This window comes from Ptychodera flava, unplaced genomic scaffold (genome assembly GCF_041260155.1).
Source record: "Ptychodera flava strain L36383 unplaced genomic scaffold, AS_Pfla_20210202 Scaffold_28__1_contigs__length_4768798_pilon, whole genome shotgun sequence".
Lineage (NCBI taxonomy): Eukaryota > Metazoa > Hemichordata > Enteropneusta > Ptychoderidae > Ptychodera > Ptychodera flava.
Window position 1 is genome coordinate 1,066,937 of NW_027248350.1, and position 22,107 is coordinate 1,089,043.

At 37.4% G+C, this 22,107-nt stretch overlaps 2 protein-coding genes across 5 annotated transcripts in view; both read left to right on the forward strand.

Moving 5' to 3' along the window:
- The first annotated feature begins 104 nt into the window (after positions 1-104).
- On the forward strand, positions 105-21,776 carry LOC139126952 (SID1 transmembrane family member 1-like). Its single transcript, XM_070692872.1, has 7 exons — positions 105-341; positions 13,102-13,223; positions 16,041-16,190; positions 18,203-18,248; positions 20,248-20,346; positions 20,594-20,677; positions 21,702-21,776. Exons 1-7 carry the CDS (start codon positions 105-107, stop codon positions 21,774-21,776), a joined length of 813 nt encoding a protein of 270 aa, XP_070548973.1.
- Positions 20,594-22,107, forward strand: part of LOC139127001 (SID1 transmembrane family member 1-like) — a 34,578-nt gene continuing 33,064 nt past the window's right edge. For all 4 annotated transcript variants that reach the window (XM_070692927.1, XM_070692928.1, XM_070692929.1 and 1 more), the window contains exons 1-2: positions 20,594-20,677; positions 21,702-21,833. In XM_070692927.1, coding sequence (XP_070549028.1) covers positions 21,812-21,833 — 22 coding nt within the window. In that variant the 5' untranslated portion in view covers positions 20,594-20,677; positions 21,702-21,811. The remainder of the gene's footprint in view (positions 20,678-21,701; positions 21,834-22,107) is intronic.

The window sequence follows — 22,107 nt, forward strand, 5'->3', positions numbered from 1 at the left end:
GTACGCAAAAGCCAAAACGTCTGAGAACACGCTAATATTTTCGTTCGTGTGAAAGGATACCAGATGTCCTATGATGAATTCAAGCTACCCAAATTGCAAGTGACATGAAAGGCAGCCGTTCAAGTACGTTCTTGGTTTTGTTCCTGTCCATCGCCGTGTTTTGTATGGTCCTAACATCGCGCGGTCTGATAGCCGGGCACGAAGATGAGGATGCATACACGGCTAGAATTGAACGCCTCGATAGCGATTCTGGTCACGAATTCAACACAACGTACCATGGAAACGTGAGCCGGGGAAATGAAGTTAAGTACGTCTTTACAGTGAAAGACGGAATGAAAAAGGTTAGTTATAAGCTAAGCTCTGTATCCTTCAGAGAAACGTCTGAATAGTTGCATCAGCGGGAATTCGTATGCTGAAATGCGAAAACGAAACTTCCAAAATTGTACTTACTCTACTCGCAGTTCAAAATGCGAACATGGTATGCGTAGGAGCCCAATTAATTTTTATTAGTCGTATGAAACCCGCACAGTTTGACCATGGAGATAGCACTGCTACCTCCATGGTTTGACCTTGTCCGTAATGTCATTTACGGATCACATGTTCTACTGTTTATCTCTAATTCATTGTCACATGACACAGCGACAACCACGGTCTTTCCAGCTTAGCTGCGGTTAATCATCTAAACCGCTGACGGTGTGCAGTTCGTATTATATTACACACTGTCAAGTGATGCTTTTTGTATGGAGGTACGAGGTAACGAGCAAGGGACTGTTTGTGTCCGACGTGTGACGGACGGTCCACAGGATGTTGAGTCAGCTGATTGTGTCAGGGTATCGTGATGACGTAATAATTCAGTGGGAGTGACTTTAGCGTAAGGTAAATTTAAACCAGAGCGGTGTTTGGTGTTTGGCAGATCGTCCATGTAGCCGACACGAACACGAAGTGTGTGTTACCGGCTATCAAAAACTATGAAAATAGTAAAGAATGAGCTACCAAATCACTATCAGTTTTAAGTTGCAGGTAGAATAAGTCTGTGCCTTTGTAAAAAAATACTAAAAAAATAGTAGAAAGTGAAGAACCAGCTGAAAGTTAGTTGAGGAGACCTTGACCGCATATCATTTGCATCTCATTGTCGGCTACATGGACTGTGTGCCGGTGTTTAGGTTCCTTTCTACCTTCTCGGTCGAAGGACTGTGGTTTAACCGTCAGTACGTGCACCTGTCTGGGAAAGTTATTATACCTGGAATATAAAGTCTTTGTTCCACTTTTTAAGGTAGTATGTGCTTTAAGAGTGAAAGATGTAAAGTTTTGCTCAAACTTTCAACCATGGTCTTGCCAACTCAAGAATGAAAATCAGGGGTCACTGTGCAAAGTTTGGTACAAGAGGAACAAAGTACCTCACAATTACCAAAATTTCAAAATCAAAATGGCGGCCATCCCTGTGTTTACTCTACCGGAGCCAATAAAATTTTCTATTTTAATAAAACTAAGAGTTCAAGGAATTTTCTTACAAAAATGCATGTACTCCAAACTAACCCTTTTCCTGCCAGACAGTATCACTTCCCCATCAGCCAAGTCAGTAAAGAGCGGTATTGAGCCAAAACATGGCGTAGTTTCACCCACTTGGCTTGGTCTGTTATAGCATCTTTTGTCAAAAAAAAAAAAATCAAGTTTACAGTATTTTTGTTTTCAACAGCTTTCAAATGTACAGTATTATGTTAAAATACACCATATGGAATATGTTGTGTTTCATTAATTTTAACCATCTTGACCTGATGGTGAAATATGGACTTGGCAGGAAAAGGGTCAAAGGCATTGAAATGAGCATACTTTTCAGGTCTACCGTAGACCTGAAAAGTATTGAAAAACATTGAGTGCCTGAATGTTTGTTCCTTATACACATTCTACCTCATTTTGAGAAGTAATAAATATCCACATATAAATGTTTAACTGGTTTTGCTCTGTTAGTTCCTGGTATGTAATAGTCGTTGTCTTCTATAGTACTGTAACTCACCACATGAAAACACAGATATAGGCAGAGCCACAATACTACCATGTACATACCGGTATGGTCATTAGTACATGTACCAGTGCAGACTAACTGTATTATTAATTAAAATTAAAAGTCTGATGAAAATATTGTCGTCTTGATTTTTGTACTGCGTGTGCTTGAGGCACACCAGGAGGCCGATGTCATCACTCTATCAGTCTAGTGTGTGTCAGTCTGTCTATCAGTCCGTCTGTCGACCAAACCTGTGAACTGATTTTGTATCAAATAAGACCAGCGTTAGTTTGTGGAATGTTTAGTTGATTATCTAGACTCAGTGGAATCTCATAAATGTAGCTTGCATAAAAACTTATAATAAATAAATAAATAAATAAATAAATAAATAATAAATATATAAATAAATAAAGCAACTAGATAGAGAGGAAAATGTAGCTGTACAGAAGAATAGCGATATTACAAAGATCTATTCTTTTATTGCTCTGTGCTAGGATTAAGTACGGTACATGTAGCTTTAATGGGTCAGAATTTTGCATCATACTTGTAATTAACGTATGGAGAGAAACGTTTCATTGTCACAGTGACATATTGGGTTAACAACTTTTTTTGAAGATCATGAATTACTGGCTTTTGAGATGAAGGCGGCATTACATCTTTCCGTAAGCAGTGTGGTGAGTAGGTAAGGCAGCGGTTTAAATTTTTTAAATCATCAAATTTTAAAGCGCAGTGGTCGTCGCGCTGCGCATCCTCCTGAGGGGGTCCCCTCTGTTGTAAACAAATCCAAGAACGCCGCACATGTTACGGGTTGATTGTAATGTTTGCGATATTGCCGCTTGTTAAAATGGCGGCTGATCTGTCACAAGCATACCAACTAACCAAATGTAACACGCAATAAAAGGTCAATTAATCTAAGTTAAATATCTGCTGAATATTGAACAATAATTGCACGCTGGATTGAGATCACATTTGCTCATGATTTTCTTGAATCAGTTGAATGGGGCTCGGCTACTGTTATCGCTCGAGCCATAGAGCTAGACGTACGCATGTACGCATGTATACGCCAACAGACTATCAACGACCGGGCTCTAGTTTTCGACATCGCTAGCAAGGACGAGAGCTTTCATTTCAAGAGGCCCGACAGGTTTACAACAAGTTGTACAAAGACAACAACTCAAACTACAGAAATCTACAGCTCGCAGAGCATGCCCGCTGCAGCAAGAAGCATCTCTGCATCTGTTCCGTTCCGTGGTCTGTATGAACGTCCGTGTCAAACCGGGTATATGGCGCGCTACACTCGGCTGTGGAGAATCCAACTCAACTACAACAAAGTTTACCCCGTTTTGGGGTGCAAACGAGAATTCTGAGTACAGGTATCAAGTCAAGCGAAGGACCTTTCATAGGTCTTCTTGTTATGTGGGGGTTATCTCACTTGAAAGAGGATTCAGACCTACCCGGCAATCAGGAGGTACAACAACGAAGTTTGCCCAGCACCGGTAGGCCTACACCAGCTAGCGGTTGGATCACTGCCATGACCGTGCACAGGCCCGGGGCACAGGATCTCTCGATACGTCTATGCACGGTGTAGCCGTGCAATATTCCAGCTAAATGCCGCGAAAACCCGCTCATTTTGTCGATTGTTACCTGTCATTTTACTATTTCTTACCACGTAATACTAGGAGAAGTAAGACATGGTGATCAACAGTTGGTTGTGGGCCAAGTCGTCGCGGGCCGGCCGGTACGTTGTGGGACCGGATTCTCTATATCCGTGTACGTCAACGCGGTGACCGTCTCCCAACAACATCTCCCGTGTCCTGCTCAGGCTAGCCGATCATGGTCTTGAGTGTAATTTTTGTGTTAGGCATTGTGCTTGTTGCTGGTCTACATATATAGGCAATGTTGATCATTTTAGTTATGTATTTTCACTGTACTGTACATAGCATTGTGTATAACCAGCGTGATCGCGCGCGATCAAAGCTTTTTGTTCACTGTGTCTGCGTACAGTGAACTCAGCGACACAATGTGCTGAGTGTAGTGTCCAAATGTTCGTAGCTCTACACGAGTTTATACCACTGAAGTTCGTTTCCGATCTTAATATTTTACTATTGCATGATGTTGAGTCTTACAAAGGCCTTAACAAAGTGGGGGACTGCTCCCATCTCACTCCTATTGAAGTTGAGAAGACTTATGTTTACAAAAATTTATGTTTATCACAAAAAACCACGCAAGCGCGGCGCGACGACCACTGCGCTTTAAACTAAATGTTGCTGTTTGTGCATCTCATGGGTGAGATCATCAACATCACATTTACTTTTATTTTTATGAGAAAAAGAGAAAGTAATTAAACTGACTTTACCTTTTGAACTGTCACTATTATGAATATGTGTACACTGCAAGTGAACCATTACAGTGCTTATTATAATCACGATCCCCTCACCCAAAGAACTGCGGATAAAAATGTTTAATTAATGCATAAACTTCACAGTGTCGTCAGTGTGTTTGTAAAGAAAATACCAGTGTGTCCTGGTCATTAGAGAAATTGTTTCAATGTACAAAATGTAGGTCAACAGGTGTTGACCCATGTCCTGCTGACTTTGGCGGAAATTGCATTTATAATGGCTGCCCGACGTTGTCATTCAGAGGTCATTATTCTGCCAAGTCAGTGCAACGTAGTTTTGTGGAAACGCAAAGTATTAGCTAGCCAAGTAGGTCCAGTGACACGCATTGTGTTAGCTTGATTGTAAGGAGACTTGCTAAACTGCCAAGTGGATTTACACTATTGTTTTTTAAAAAATGCAAAGTCGGTAAAAAAATACGGTGTTGCTTTAAACGTATTTTTATATGACTTAGCGGAATGGCAGGTGATGGGCCGGGCTGGGTACCGGTATGAGTTATGGATCCTTGCATCTCTTTGCATCCAAAACAAGCATACCGGTACTACGTACGAGATACTACCTATATTGTTTGGCATGTCAGCAATTATATGTACCGGCACGTCCCAAGATACCGGTACTGAATGAATGGGTGACCATACATATATTCGACCCCTGTTTTATACACGATACATAAAACTATATCGCGATAATGAATGATGTCTCCATTGATTCATTTTCAATATGGTTTCATTTAATTGTGTCTAAAACCGGGGTCGAATATATGCATGGTCACCCATTTATTCAGTATCTTTCAACATGTCAAACAATATAATTAGTATCTTTCATCAAACAAAATTCATGAAAAAACGGCCGACTTTGTCCCTTTAAAGTGAAGCAGGACACTCTGTAAAACTAACGGCCCCAGTTGTTATAGTGGACACATAAGGCTATTAATCATAGAATTCTATTGCTACATTGTATTATTGTTGTCATTCGCAATTTGAATGAAGACATTTTCCGTGACATCAATCAGCAAATTACACGCATGTCCCAAGATTCTGATTAATGGCAAACTGTGAACTCAAAATGTCGGTCCCTGGAATGCCCTCATCACAGCTCAGACTGTGTGACCCAAAACTCGGGTAAATTGCAGAGTTATTCAGTTTCAGCTCATTAATTTCAGTGCTGAATGACTTCACGATTGGTATGTTAATTCATACTTGTAAGTGGCCCTTGAAATGACTTCTGATAGTTAGGATTCCTTAAGGTAGTATGCTACTCGAAAGTGAAAGACTTGCTCAAACTTTCCTGAATGAAACTTTCAACCATTCTCTTACCAAATCAACAATAAAAATTGGGGGTCACCGTGCAAAGTTTGGAACTAGCAAAACAAATTGCCGATAACATTTCGCAATATTTTAAATTCAAAATGGCCGCCATTCCTGTGTTAAATCTATGGGGGAAAAATAAAAATTTGATTTTCGAAAAACTAAGATAGTGAAAGTTTTTCTTTCTCCAAGAGCTTTAAAATGAGCCCTCACAAGTGGTAGATCAGAAAAGAATTGTAGAAATTTGAGAGTACGACCATCTGTCCCCGAGGCGTGTTCTACCTTAACATTTATTACTGCACAGCTACACTTTATTACTGAGGCTCAGAGCCTAACTCTTGGTGCTACAGAGAGCACGACAGCTTGCCCATTAGACGGATGGGACATTGACATTTTATTTTCAATGGCTGAAACTTTAATTGCAACAATAATAAGTGATTTCAGTACTACCTTGTCAAAGACTGAGTGAGACCCATCATCAAACAGCTCCTAAGCTGGTCTTACAACACTGTACCGGTATGTCAAATGTACATGCTCACAGATAAAGAATAAGATAGATGTAAGATCAAAGGCATATTCACAAAGTACCATTACATGAAGATACTATTAAGGTACTGTAGAATGCGCCTCGGAGACAAATATTTTGAATCTCAAACTTTTTAATTTTCTTCTGATCAACCACTTGTGCGGGTTCATTCTTAGAATTTTTGGAAAGTAAACATTTATTTTCTCTCTACAGTTAACACAATGGTGGCGGCCATTTTGAATTTAAAAATCGGTAAATTTTGTGGGTAATTTGTTTCTTGGTCAAAACTTGCCACTGATGGATATTTTTGATTTTGAAAGTGAATGGTTAAGGAAAATTTGAGCAAAAGTTTAAGTCAGACTTTTGAGGTGCATGCTACCTGAGGCATACACAGTACACTGCTGTGGAGGGTGATTTTCATGGTGGCTGCCAGTTTTTGCCAAACTTCAAGTCACCAATAAATGCTAGAATTTCAGTTACATTTTCAGCAATTCAAGTAAATTTAAAAAATGTCCCAGCCATCTAAACAGCAAGTTGCAATAATTTCTGCAGCACCACACATGATATCTTTAGCTTCTGCAGTTTCAAAAAATTTCCCCTTTTACACATCAGCACAACTGCTGTCCTGAAAAATAGTCTGCAAATTTATGTACATCACATATTGAAAGTAAACATACAATTACTTAATTGCGGAGATCTTTACTCAGCAAAATTTCCACATCTGCTGTTTTTTTCAAAACAGAATTTCATTTACAATATTGGACAGGATGTCATTAGCGGTAATGAATTGTCACTCACCCAAGAGACAGAAATGTGAATTATTTATGTCCCGGTGTGTGTGACTACAATTTAAATTAGATTCTGATTGGCTTGATAATTGATTGCCCCACAGAGAGCTGTTGGCCTAAGTGCATAGTGTACAAGGAAACTAATTCCCTGAAGTACCTTTGTGATAATTATTAATGTTAAAAAAATAAAATAACGGAATATGCCAGTGTATTGTACATGTACCAGTTTGTGTACAACTTACATGTGTCATATACCGTACTGGTGTGTTTATATATATATATATATATATATATATTATATATATATATATATATATATATATATATATATATATATATATATATATAAACAATGTTGACAGCTTGGGTGTAATAAAGAATGCCACAAAATATACATGGAACTTGTTGTCTCTGTGTATGCAAATTAATTGTTTGTGTTTTGCATGCAAAAAAATCTATAGTTGATTTCCCCTATTTTGAAGACAGATTGTAAATAACAACAACAGAAAGCAGACAGAATGAAAAAGTACTTATCAAAGACGTTCAATGACCTCCGCCTTAAAGTAACCATTGATATTACACATGATATATATATATATATATATATATACAGATTCGACTGCCAGTATCTACACAGCATGGCCATGAGTCGATATCACAAAGTATGAGTTGTCTGTAGTGCGTGAATCAAAAAAATCATTGGCATAAAAAATTGCATAACATTGCATAAATTAGCATAAATTAACTTCGCCGTTCGATTTCGCGGTGACATCCGTTTATTAGACCCCCCATATCTTTTTCGTCATCTTTGGTTCTGAAAAGGGGGTCTTAGAATCGAGGAATACGGTATATATATAGTATCTCTGTGTGTGCCTCCTTGTCATGATATGGCAAACTATTGCACAAACATGAGGGCGTTTCATCCCATAGCAACATGTAATGTTGGTCCGAGCCTCAAGGGGTAGGATAAAGACTCCACTCTTACTGAGTCTTAGCTACGAAATTAACAAACCCGATTACAATTTGTACTCATATGGTTGTGTTAAAATATTTGGTATACATAAAGTGTACGTGTACAGTGTGCTCTTTAGTTATGGGACGTCATTAACGGTAGACAATCAGAGAGTTTCTGGTTTGCTACACAGTATCTGATCCCGAATTGCCCTAAGCACTGAGCACAGTGAAGCCGTCAGATTAGTCGTAATGAATGAAACTTGGCTAACCATGTCCTGCTGATGTGCAGCCTGCTCGGAAGTTTATATCAGATTGGTCGATTGTCACTTTTCATAGCAACTTAGGGTGTCAATTTGTATTATTCAAATGTAACGGTAAGATTCAGCCACCCCATTGGATAACAGCTTCCGAGATGCTGCACATTAGCCAGCCATGTCTGCTGCCGGTTCCCAGCACTGTGTTAATTATCAACCGCCAAAGGATGGCCACAGTGCACAACCCATGATGGTGCTGCTTAACCTAAAATAGAATTTGTCCCATCAAACTACATGATATTTAATATCCAAATGCATTGTGGGTAAAAAGTTAATTTATCACACAGATAGTGATCTTATAAATACTTATAACACAAATTCAAAACATTTTGTTTGATCGTGAAACTAAAACTCGTCAATACACGTCAAATCTTTTCACAACCTAAAACTTCTAACTACATAATCCTCTGTGTTTTTACCTGTAGAAATCTGCCATATTGAAAGTAATGTTGACCGCCTGAGACTTTTACGACTCAGTTAGGTAGTAAAATTGTACTTAGGTTACTGAGAATTATGCAAAAAAACCAGGGCAAGAGGGTGAAAGTAAGAACTTTAAAAAATTTCTGTTTAATCTTGTCAGTTTATTTTAAATCAAGCATGTTGCATTATGTCATGCAAATACAAATTTTTCAAATAAATGAAAACAATATCGACAGAGAGGGTCCTTTTATGTTAAGAAATTTTCTGTTAATGTTTCTCTGAATGCACTTCCAGAACACTATGTAATTGTTATCGCTTTCCAAGATACAGCGATGGCAAGGTGATAAATGCAAGGCCACTGTACCGTGTGACAGTATATCTCCCAAGGGCTTTGCAGACTGAATTGACAGACATAGATATTTACAACACTTGGGTATCGGACATTCACAGCTGAATGGATCCCATGAAACATGATTCTTATCGAGTATTTGGTTGCAAAAAAAGAAAGCCTGAAAATTTATCAACATGACAACTTGTCTCTTGGACAACTTACCTCAGGGGAAGGTACAATGTAAATAATTTGATGCTCGAAAAAATTCAGTATGCATGTGGTGTACGGTGTGATTAAGCTTGTGTCTCTTTTCACTGTGGTTATTTTATACACGATACATGAAACCATCGCAAAAATGAATTAATGATCATGACCATTAATTCATTTTCGCAATGGTTTCATTTAATTTGTCTAAAACCGGGGTTGAATATATGCATGGTCACCCATTCATTTAGTATTTTTCAACATGTCAAACAATATAAGAGAGTATCTTGCATCAAACAAAATTCATGAAAATGGTTGACTTTGTCCCATTAAGGTAGCATGCTCCTTAAGATTGAAAGACTTCAACTTTTGCTTGGACTTTCTGTTTGGAAACTTTAAAACATTCTCTTTTGAAATGAGTAATAAAAATCATCCATCACTGTGCATAATTTTTCACCAGAGAAAGAAATTACCCAGTATATGGACATGTATTTACCAACGCATGAAATTAAAAATGGCTGCCATCCTGGTGTTAATTAAAATTTTTACAGAATTGAAACAGTGACGACTTTGTTTACTTGATTAGATTGAAAATGAGTCACCTCAAGTGGTAGGCAGTAAGTACCGGTATATAGAAAATGTTTTAGAAGCTGTTTGAGAGAAATCTGTCTCAAAGACAAATTGTACCATAAAGATCCATTAGCTGTTACTCTTGATTTGTTTCACCTGTTTTATTTTCTGCCACTGTAATACAGGTTATTTTTCTTCTCTCATAACTACTCTCCACATGGTTTCAAAATCTCCTCTGCTCAGCTTGTCAGCTGGTATTTGTGTATTTATGCCAAGTATTATTGTTGATGTAAATTTGAACTGGAATTTTTGTCAGCACTAGAAGTCATTAATCAGCAATGGTGTAACATGCTTAAAAAAAAAACAAACTGATACAATGCATCGTGTCTTGTAAGACTGATCCAGGAAGATGGATACAAGTGCAACTGTTTTATGGAAAATAATAGGAAATATCGAAAACCAGAGCTATTGCACCTTTAAATACTGACATGCAGGAACTTCTTAACCCTCCTTACCCTCTCCCCTCGCCATTTTCCTCTGTAGCAGTTCATCGACAAAACTGCAATCGGACTTGTCCATATGTACCCATATGGACAGTAAGTATCTTATCCATATCCCTTTGTTTTAAGGTAGAACACGCCTCAGGGACAGATATTTGGACTCTCAAACTTTAACACTTCTTTTCTTATCTACACGTACCACTTGTTACGGCTCATGTTAAAGCTCTTGGTGTAAAAAGATTTTTCGCCATCTTAATTTTTCGAAAATCCAAAATTTTATTTTTCTCCTTTTGTAGGGGTGCCTGGCGGCCATTTTGAATTTCAAATATTTGTAGCTATTCAGTAAATTGTTTCTCTAGTTCCAAAATTTGCACAGTGAGCCCTGACTTTTATTCTTTGATTTTGAAAGCGAATGTTGAAAGATTCCTTGGGAAAAGTTTGAGCAAAAGTTTGTCTTTCATTTTTACTAAGGCACTACTACCTTAAGGACAGGTAACATGCTCTGAGAAGCAAAAAGTGACAAGCAGAATTTATTTAGGATACCACTCCATGGGGATGCTTGCCTTTCTAAAAGCATATAACCCTACTGGCAAGGTTTCTCTGTGGCTTTGTACAGAAGCTGATCATGGGAGTGTGAAAGCTAGAGAATCACTTGCTGAATATAAAGTGATGCCAACTCACTGAATTCCTACACACAGTTAAAGTGACATGAATGTGAGAGCTTAGCCAAGAAGAGTGCTAGTTCATATTAGAAATTTCCGTTGTGATATTGAACATTCACTGATGTGTTGGAAGGCAAAGGCTGCAACCATAGTATAGCAGTACATGGTCTTTTCAAGCGTGTACATGTACCGGTACAACATGAACTGCATGTATGGGTGCACCAAATTACTAACTTAATGTCTCTCCCAAGTACGGTATGTAAATGAAATAACATCATTTTCTTACACTTTTGAACCAGATTACCATGTATATGTAGCAATATGGTTTAAAAGTGTACCAGTATTCTGTATTTGTACATTTAGTTCTACTCGTGCAGAGGATTTGATACTTGTTCACTTTCTTTCCTCGACACATGTCAACAGCAGTGGCCATACCGGTATCTACTGCCAATGGTCAATTGAGATTCTTTCAGAAAAGATTCTTTCAAATTGGGATATGGCACAAAACAGTAATGTATGTTTGAAAAGTAGCTCTTTTTTAAACTTTAAAAGTTAAAGAAATTGCCTCTTATTACTGTACATGTATCCAGGGTTTCTGGTGTGTTACATATCAGTAGTATTTCTATGAATGTTCTGTCGGTACTGTATTGATGCATTGAGGGCCAAAGAAAAAAATATGAGGGTTTTTGGTAACCCTACTTGCCCTCAAACCATAAACTGTTTTTTATCACATTCTTAAAAATATCACTGGGTTATGCGATATTAAAAATTAAAAATAATTTCACGACCAACCTATCCTATTTCCTTAGGCACCCCAAACGGAAACAAAAATAATCTTTTTTGGTCTAATCTATGTTGGAGTGAATTTGTGCGGATAGATTGAAACGTTGTAAGTGTAAATTTGCACCAATTCTGCTGGTCAAGGTTTTTGTATGTCTGGGGTTTACCATTATTGAAATACTTCAAATTTAGCAGGAAAGATGAGTCTTGTATCGGTCTCTGCCAACTCTAACCCAAACAACGACTGAAGGCGCATTGTTGAACAGATATCCTTCCTCCAACAAGATCTTATTGGAACCAACGTTCATACAGTTGAATTTGTACTAATAATAACAATACTAGATATTGCTTTCTTGTAAGCAAAAGATTTACATTAAATTTTATAGTAGTAAAAGTGGTATATAAGTTACCTTCAATAAGTAGACTAAATTTAACGAGGGTTACACTGTTAGCTCACACTAATCTTTCCATGCCAACAGCCCTTGAAAACATTACAAGCACAAAAAAGCATACAATAACAAAACAGGACACTGTTACAAGACAATCAATGAAAAAAAAATCTGACACAGACAAAACCTTTCTCTAAAAATGTCTCTTAAAAATGTTACATGTATGTAGGTCTTGCAGTGAAGAGTATGTGTTCACATTTCTTCTGTAGAATAGCTCCGTAAAAATTAATTAAAAAGTGACAATTTTTCTAATAAAACAAGATGAATATGATAATAGTGAGAATAATAATTATAAAAATATCTCAGTATTTTGTAGTGTAGCTAACCAGTATGTACGGTAATTAAAAAAATATAGTGTAAGTTAATTGACATCTCTTGTTAGTCAGCAGAAAAATGGGAGTTGAATTTTGTTCAGAAATTAACAGCTCCAAAGATGAATACTCTCCAAACTTGCTGTTAGAAAACAAGATACTATAAATAGTACCAAAATTTGGTGGTGAAGTCATCAATCCAAAGCAAATCCTGTCATGGCATTGTTTTGGGACACAAGCACACACGAAAATATTTTATTGTGGCCTGAATGGGCATTTCTGAAAAGCATGAAATTCTGATTCATTTGTCCATGTCGAAAATGATGTTGTATGACTACATATAAACAGATTACATGTCTTAGCCCTGTTTACCACAATGGTTTGACCCAATCCTATTGTTTTCTCTCGAAACGTTGGACCTTCACACAGGGACGTGGGAGATGATAGGGTAAAAAGGAAGGATGTCAATGAGGGTATACCTGATGACTACTTCCTACAGTGCACAACCTTAATCTAATATATGATGATACAGAGTTTGTGAAAAATATATCATATCCTTCTTATAATATTTTCTGTTTTCATTGCAGTCGTCAGCAATCCGAGTCCACGTCAACAGCAGCAATGCCCAGGGAATGTATCCAGTACTGTTTGTGGTCAGACAGCAACGCGGCATCATGTCATGGCCGATACCCATGTACATATTGTCCCTGTAAGTATCAGCCAAGTACAATCTGGGTTATTGACAAAACACAGCCATGTACAGGGGTTTTGGAGATACATGTTTTATGTTTGTGTGTGAAGTTAGATACCTGTGTTTATCAGAAATAAAAATTTTGTTCAAAGTAACTGACGAACTGAATTCTCATACATGCACTGACTGTAGTTTTGCATGGCTTGTATAGGTGAGGCAGAAAGTGGTAGACATTTTGGATTTGTCCTTGAACGTGGCTGTATTTGTCAAAGGTATACTGTCACCTGTTCCAAGTTTGCCACAGTTACCATGGAAAGAGAAAATCTAACCAATCACAGATTTTAAGCGGACGACCGCTTTTTAAAAGCAGCACCCTCATATGGGCATTTGCATACCAAGGAACGTCCCTTGGACAAAAATGTTCTCCACCCCCCTAAATTCCGAAGCAATTTAGGACAAACTTCTATCAAATTTGTTGGTACTGTAGTATGGAACAGCATTGCAGAGGATCTTAAAAAACATCACTTCCAGACTTAGATTCAAACGAGAGCTTAAAAATTATTTACTGGAATTGTAGTTTTGTTGATTTTGTAACTCAGACCGTTTTCTCTCACAGTTACCTTTCTATTTTTTGCTGTAGTTTTGTGTTTTCATGTATTTTTTCCAAGGCTTCATGCCTAGTACATTAACTTTCTGTAATATCTGTCACTGTGATATATCGGAACAGTCGCCATATTTAAAAAAACTGTACATCAATCTTTCTTGAGTTTGGGGCTGAACCCGATTAGTGCCTAGAGCAACTATTTTTCAGTCCTTTTCTCATTGTAACGCTTCAATGTGTACAAATTATTGTCTTTTTTCAAAAGAATATGAGAAATAAAATTATTATTATTATTATTATTATTATTATTATTATATATGGGCATATTTAGATTACAGGTGACTGCATACCTTTAATAATCCTGAATGTAGCTCCAATTACTGAATGTTCACCAAGCACCCCCGGCCCAGAGTCTGAGGGGATGAATGTAGCGTAGCAGTAAGCTTTCCATTTCACAGCTGTTTATCACTTTGGTTTCAACAGAGAACTGAAATTGAAATTGCGACAGAGTGATTTGTACTTTCACATTAAAGAGTGATGTGAGTATCAGACACCCACCGATATACTATTTTAATTGTTACGTGTGCAAGTACCAAGGGAAGGAGGAAAATGTGCGTGATTTTCCATGCATTCCAGAACTTTGTAACTACTGTGGTAAATATGGATGTGTAAATATACCGGTATGTACAAGACAGGTTGATGAACAGAACAGCCTGCGTACTACAATAATTATAGATCAACATACTGGTAATTCTACTGGTTCCATATCTGTCAACTCTGCTATTAAGGTAGAACGCACCTTGGGGACAGATATTCGGACTCTCAAATTTTTTACTTTTATTCTTGTCTCAAACTTGTACAATTCTCTTCTGATATACCGCATGTGGGGATTCATTTTGAAGCTCTTGGTGAAAGAAAACTTTTCACTGGCCTAGTTTTTTCGAAATTCGAAATTTTTTATTTTTCTCCATAGAGTTAACACAGGGATGGCGGCCATTTTGAATTTCTAATATCAGTAATCTTGGGTAATTTGTTTCTCTAGTACCAAAATTTGCACGTGACCCCCTATTTTTCGTCTTGATTTTGAAAGAGAATGATTGAAAGATTCCTTGAGGAAAGTTAGAGTAAAAGTTTAAGTCTTTCACTTTTGAGGTGCATACTACCTTGTTAATAATGTGAAGTGTATTAGGGTGATTGTTGGTATGTAGTTATCTGACTCTGGGCAACATTCTTCTGGCAAGTATTGGTTTGCAGAAGAATTTGTCACAAAGTTTGCCAAATAGTTTTGATGTATGCACAAACACCTGCCCAGAATATTGAAATTCAGAATTGTCAAAATTAACATAAAACTTGCATATACATGTACATTACATACCGTACATACCCCTGTAAATACATGTATGTCAATTTTATAGAACTGTTTGCTGTTTTTCCCATTTTTCCTCAAAAAACTCTGAAAGGAAATCCAAGAAGTCAGAAAGCTTCACTGTATTTGCATATTCATATTGGCATATTCTCAAACTTGAACTCCTTCAGAGCTGTTCCAATAATGAAGAATTGTGCATTGTGCATATGCCACCTTTCTTTTGGTGTCAATTTTCACTTTTTTTTCTGAGATCAATTTTGTTGAGGAATCATCAGTAATCTGTGTCAACAGTCTTTCTATTTGTTTTACACATACTATTCACAGATTAATTTTTTTCTGGATGACATATTCATCGTTACACTTCTGCCGTACGTTCACATTCAAACTGCTGATGTGCAGCATGTGAATAAGGTTATCTCTGATTGGTCCATTGTCATTAATCACAGCGACTTAGGGAGTCTATTTGCATTGTTTTAATTATATTGGTAAGATTCAGCTACCTAATTGGATAACAGCTTATTCAGTGCTGCACACTAGTCCCTTTCAAATGCTTGATAGTCAGTGTTCTGTAAATCACTGTCAATTACAAAAAAAATAAATTTGCGTAGTTGTCGTCTTTGACACACAGCAGCAGAGCTACATGTACATGTACGGTATGTCAGGAATGAGGCCACTGGTGGATTTTAGGAGGACCCCAAGTAAACCTTATTGTTTTTGCTGGAAAGATCCTAGTGTTTTTCACGTCTACCAATACAGCACATACAGTGTATTTCTTCACCCATCACGCTGGTTTATCATATTTCTTTTGTAGTATCACTTCTTGTACCTACATGTATGTAGTTTTCAATTTTTCTATTCTGTATTTCAGATACGAATATGATGCAGTCGCCAGGACACTGTGCCCGATGGATTTTGGTGACATTTCTGTCAACGACGTCTTCATTGACGTTTCATGCTCGTCGCCCAATGCTACGTACTTCAGTCTCATCGTAACTGTTGTCCATGATTTTGAAATGAAGTGAGTGATTTTATTGTTTTCTCGCTTACGGTACACGTACCAGTAGGAGGCGCCTCAAAACTGACAGACTTTTTGTCAAACTTTCCTAAGGAAGCTGAACACCATACTATTACTCTAACCAAATCAAGAATAAAAATCATAGGTCACCATTGAAATATCGGTAGCAGATAAACAAATTAACCAACATTTACTGATATTATAATTCAAACTGGCCGCAGTCCTGTGTTGACACAGTGTTGAAAAAAAACATTGATTTTCACAAAACTGAGATGATGAATACGTTTCTTACTCCAAGAGCTACAAAATGAGCTCCCATAAGTGGTAGGTCAGAAAAGCATGAGAAATTTGAGAGTCCAAATATCTCTCCCCAAAGCGCATTCTGCCCTAAAGCTCTGATCCAGTGTGTCAGTTCATAGTTTTCACTATTCCTACCACTCACTGGTCATCCAGCATAGTTGTGAAACAGGCACTGTAGCCAAAACCTACTTTCACCTTCTTGGAAGGGCTCACTCATAAAGAATGTAGAATGGTTTTGCTGAGTTCAGCAGTTTGAACCCCTTAAAAAAATCCATGTGAGCATGTTGTGTGTCAGATATACCGGTACATGTACCTGGCTGGCATTTACCGGTACACATGACTGTCAGTAGGATGACAACCCCCCCCCCCCCCCCCCAACCCACCTCATCCCATCCTCCATCCTCATCCGTGAATGCTAGCTTACAGGCATCAAGAAAAGAAATGCAATAACCTCTGACTCGGCAGATTGGAGTCCCTCCTCCCATCACCTCCAAAACTGGTCACTTTCATAACTTGGTGTGAAAATTGTCATCCCCATTAATGGCACCACACAGTACCGGTATATGTACTGGTAGTTGCAAGCAATCAAAATATTTTCTGACAATCTTGACCTGACAAAAAAAGCACATAAATCCATGAAGAGTTGGAAATAGTTCAGGAGTTATTTCACCATTGGTCCATGGTATGTATGTGCATGTACTGTACCAGTATGTACCGGTATGTCTACCACAGCCCATGACTGGCTATTTATTGTACGTGTCACAAGGCCTCTGACTCAGTTTGTTTGTCTCTTCATGAGATCTAATCTATGCTAATGAATGTCTTACAGACATGTTAACAAGCTACTTAAAAGCATAGCGATGAACGACGTCATACGTCATTGGCTCATTCACTGCATACATTACGCAGTTTGTAAAGTACACATGCACTCACTAATTCACTGACAAAGTACAGAGTAACCTGGAATACAATTCAGACTTTGAAAATTGGCTGGTTGTTGTGTGTGATGCCAATTAAATATTGATAAACCATGACAGGATAATGGTATGACTATAATGACTAAAACATTCTCACCATACCTTGTGTAACATCTCTCTTGCTGAGATGGACCAGAGGTTGGTTTGGGATGGGGAAGGCATTTCTGAGAGTTCAATGTACCGTATACCGGTACTGGCACCGGTAATCATCAACAACTCATGCAATCAATATTACAGCACCACCATGTTATGACCATGTCTGCCTGAAACTCTAGCCTATCATACACTATTGTGCCACAACTGCATCAGGAATCTGCAGTCAAACATTTGACTGTGTATGTGAACTTGGGAATGAAGTGTTCATTGCCTTATTAAGTGCAACACCGATGTCCCGGTGTTTGCATGCATCAGAAATTATTTATGAATCAGACTGAATTTGCTGACAATTGTTGTGTAGAGACTCAGTTTAATGTTCATGAAGTACCGGTACGTTTATTTGTTTCTTCAAAGGTGAAGGAAGCTTCAAACTGATGTTGTCAGATTGTTCCTAGTTATTTTCATAATGAATGCCGCAATACCGTTATACGGTAGTATGCGGTGTAAAATTTTACCTTCGTGTCAGTACTCTCTCCTTTTTCTGTTGTCTTTGCTCACATGCTTTTGTCTGCCACACGGTATACCGGTATGTAGATGTCCAAAACATATACATACTAAATATTTCATTATTTTATATTTCAGAATGGTATCGCCGCTGGCATTGACAGTGTCTCCGTCAAGGCCAAAGGTATGTCTTACGTTAGAAAGTAGTCTGTGAATTCAGCAGTGTTCAGATAATTTTCAGTTCTGAAGTCTTATTAGACAAGGAGCTGTGAAATTTATTAACAATGTAGATTTCACTTTTTTCCGTCACCCTCTGTTGAATGTCATAGAGGTGAATCCAAGGGTGTTGTCTATGTGTAGCTATTAGCTGAAGTCTGAGAGAATGCTTTCAAAAGTTTGGAGAGCGTTCGAGCCTTTTTCAAAAGTACACTTAGCCTTGCCAGCGTCAATGTGTAGCTAGATGTACCCGAGCGAACTTTGTACCTACATTCTTTGTATTAGCACAGTTTTCATGTTGCCCTGTTTGTCACATCAATCATGGTCAATTTAGCCTCTCAGTTAGGATTCTAACTTAGTCCCCCCCTCCCTTCCAGTACAATGCAATATTTTAGCTTGTTTTGCATTTATTGAACATGATACAATTTATTGGCATCCTTCTGAAAGGCACTCCGAGCACTCGGATCAGGTTTTTGCATAAATTTACTGTAGCACAAAAATATGTCACCAGTCTGTTAATTTTCTTCATAATATTATTTTTTTTTACGTAAACATTTTATCATGAAATGTACAGTCATTGTACTGCTGTATTGTTATGAGAATTCACTATCCTTTGTAGCCATAGGTCTTTATCTCATTTGGAGCATTTTAGACCCAGGAATCCACACAGTTACAAAAACTGTAAACTGTGCTAAATTTCCCCTCTCATAAGACAATGTCTCTTATCATTATTATAAAAGTGACTCATAAAGCTATGGAAAAATACTTAGGATTGGTTCATCTACCATTAGGTTTTGAATAATCTAGTTTAGTTTGTTTTGCAAGCACAGCCTTTTCTAAGTGTATACGTTACATGGGTATCATACAAATGAAATAAACAGTTGTCAACCAATCCATGTGTGATTTTGCAATTTCATGTTCAGATGCATGAATAATTGAACAGTGAATTTGATCTCATATTCATGTCATGCATTGTCAGAAATGTTGAATGGACGTTGTACTCTGGGGACCGAATTTCATTTGCACATTTTGAGTATTGAAAGCTTTCACCCTAATATCGTGTCTTCAGTCCAACTTGGCAGCAGAGAACAATGAGACCCACTGAAGCTCAGTGGTAGACAGGTCAAACTGCACTGTGGTCTGGACTGTGTTAGTTTAAAGGGCTGATAGCTGTAACATTTTAAGATATTTTCGTTATTTTTGTTTTTAATGTCAACCCACAGTTTCAAAGCATATTGAGATAGGCAGTATCGGGTTGTTGCCTCAGCCTGTACAAGTGTAAACTCAATTGGGGAATGAATTCTAGTCCGGACTAGAATTCAAACATAAGCAATAACAGATCATTTCGCATGATAAACATTGTTTTGACAGACTAAATAGTTGGTGCGTCAGCATGCTTGGGGAAAAGACTACTTACTTATTATTGTCATACAAAACAAAAATATTGAAAAAAAAAATCATTAAAAAGAACATGTAGAGTTGAGATACAAACAAAAACAGTGAAAAGGTCATCAAAGCTAATAGCCAAATGGCTTTTTAATTCCTATTATCAGCAAAAATGTTCCTTTGGATGGAGAAGAATTTGTCATTGGCATGATTAATGGGGAGTACATTGATTAAAAGTACCAATTAATATGGCGTAGTAATATTGATAATCATTTTCTGCTCAAGTAAACCTTTGAGTGCTGTAATTTTTTCCAAACAAAAAAATTCAGTGCAACATTTTACCAATTTTTATGAATTTTTCTACAATTTTTTGATAATTTTGGACCAAATGGACATCACATTTCGTTGGCTAAAGCCTTTTATCAAAATTTTGGCAGAAATCTGAAAAAAATTGACAGGGGTATATTTTTTAAAGACGACGAAAATTGACTTTGGTGCTCAAAGGGTTAATCGTGTTCAGACATGTAGGAAAACACATCAGTCTCTCTTGATCATATTTGTCATTCCTGTCTCTGTTGCAGTACTACTACTTCAAGTTTCCAGATGGTGTTGAGGCCGTACAGGTCAAAGGTCATGCCAACGATGGAATCTGCGCTACCATTTCAGTGCAAGAAACAACAGTAAGTGAACAGATTTTACCTTTTTGTAGCAAATTTGCAAACAATAAAATTCTAGAAAATTTAATAAAACATTTTACTGTGCATGGTCTCAGACTACCATTGGAAGTCACAGTTGATTGATTTTCAAAGCTATGAAACAATTAATTTATGATATGAATTATTCACTTTCAGAAAAAATACACCAAGATGTCAAAAACTGCTACTTTCCCTTATATTCTCATTTACGGTTTGTTCATTTGCATTTCAGTGTCCTGTCTTTGACTTGAACCGTAATGTGGAGTTCACTGGCATCTATCAGACACAGACAACACAATCATCCATCACGGTTCAGGTATGTGCCGGGGTACCTATGCTTTGCAAGTAGAGTCTACGTGTAGCTTCAAGATTTGTTTTATCAATGTGTTCACTGAGTCCAGCGTACAACACTTCTGAACTCTGTGAGCCGAACTGAAATTCATCTGAGTCATATACCAGTACACGCAACATGTGTAGCATTAGGAAGTTTGTAGCCATTTGGTTTACTGAATATCATTGGCTTCTGAATCATTGGATACTTTCAAGCAGCCAATCAGCTCCACCATAGCCGCAGTTTTGGACTCCTCAAGTAGCTGTAAATAATTAAAAACCACCGGTGGGCTCCAATTGTTAGAGCTGTTGCATGTAGGCCTTGAAAGTTTTGTGAATCAAAGATACTTTTACCTAGTCGGTTCTAGTCAAAGATTCTGAAAAACTGCATTGTAGGAAAAGCATAGAAAGTCTTGTTAGTTACAACATGTGCACATTTTATGAGCCCATTAACACTTTTACACTGCACCCTTGGTATTCACTCACTGTCATTGGATAGCCTGATCTACTACTGGTACACTGAGTAAAGAGGTTTGGGTTTTGACAGGTTGCATCCCATCATTTATCACACCAGTCTATATGGTGATCTCTGTGATGTACTGTAATATTTGAAGTTTTCAGTAATCTGAGATGGTCTGGAAGAAAACATGAATTATGACAAGATCAGTTGTATACCGCTTTGCCCAACTTTACATAATAATTAGGAGAGACTGATATCTGTTTTGAACATTCATCACACAACACTGTGAGTGGAAACAACAATTTTAATGAACATTAACATTAAACATGAATGCAATATGCCTACATGTATGTCCCTGCCAGTACATCTCCTTCCAATAATCACTCTACAACACTAACAAATGCACCAAGCAAGGAACAAACAATACATGTGACTTAAGGTCACATGATAGCACCCTCTTTTGTTGTGTGACTACAAATTCTGTCCACTCGGTTAAAAATTGATCAGTACTTTTTCTCATAAATATTTTTATTGTCTCCTTTATTTACAGGATAATGATTTCACAACAAAGAGTTCTTTATCGTGGTGGTTGTACACCCTGATGATTCTGACTGTAATGGATTGACTAAACTAACACCAGCCTTACCGAGTAAGAACCTCATGAATATTCATGATATAGATGGTAAGGTCATATTTTTTATCCAATTAGAGTCCAACCTTTTGCGATATACAGTAGCAAATTAAGAATATGGACCAAGTGGCGTTGACTTTTTGTAGAATATTTGAAACATGGTCTTTTATTACCAAAAGTTGACATTTGACGTTGCACTTACCAGAATTGATAGAATTCTGAAAAAAATTTTGGAGAAGTTAAATGCAGCATTTAAGTAATGCAGTAAATTTTGAATTCAGTTGACTGAATTTAGGCTTTTTTTAGGCTAGGTTTAATATGAACA

Bases quoted from the DNA above. Each gene is read 5' to 3' on its own strand.
- LOC139126952 (XM_070692872.1), top strand. From the start codon at position 105: ATGAAAGGCAGCCGTTCAAGTACGTTCTTGGTTTTGTTCCTGTCCATC. The intron at 20,347-20,593 runs GTAAGTGAACAG...TTTGCATTTCAG, and splicing joins TTTCAGTGCAAGAAACAACA to TGTCCTGTCTTTGACTTGAA. The intron at 20,678-21,701 runs GTATGTGCCGGG...CTTTATTTACAG, and splicing joins AATCATCCATCACGGTTCAG to GATAATGATTTCACAACAAA.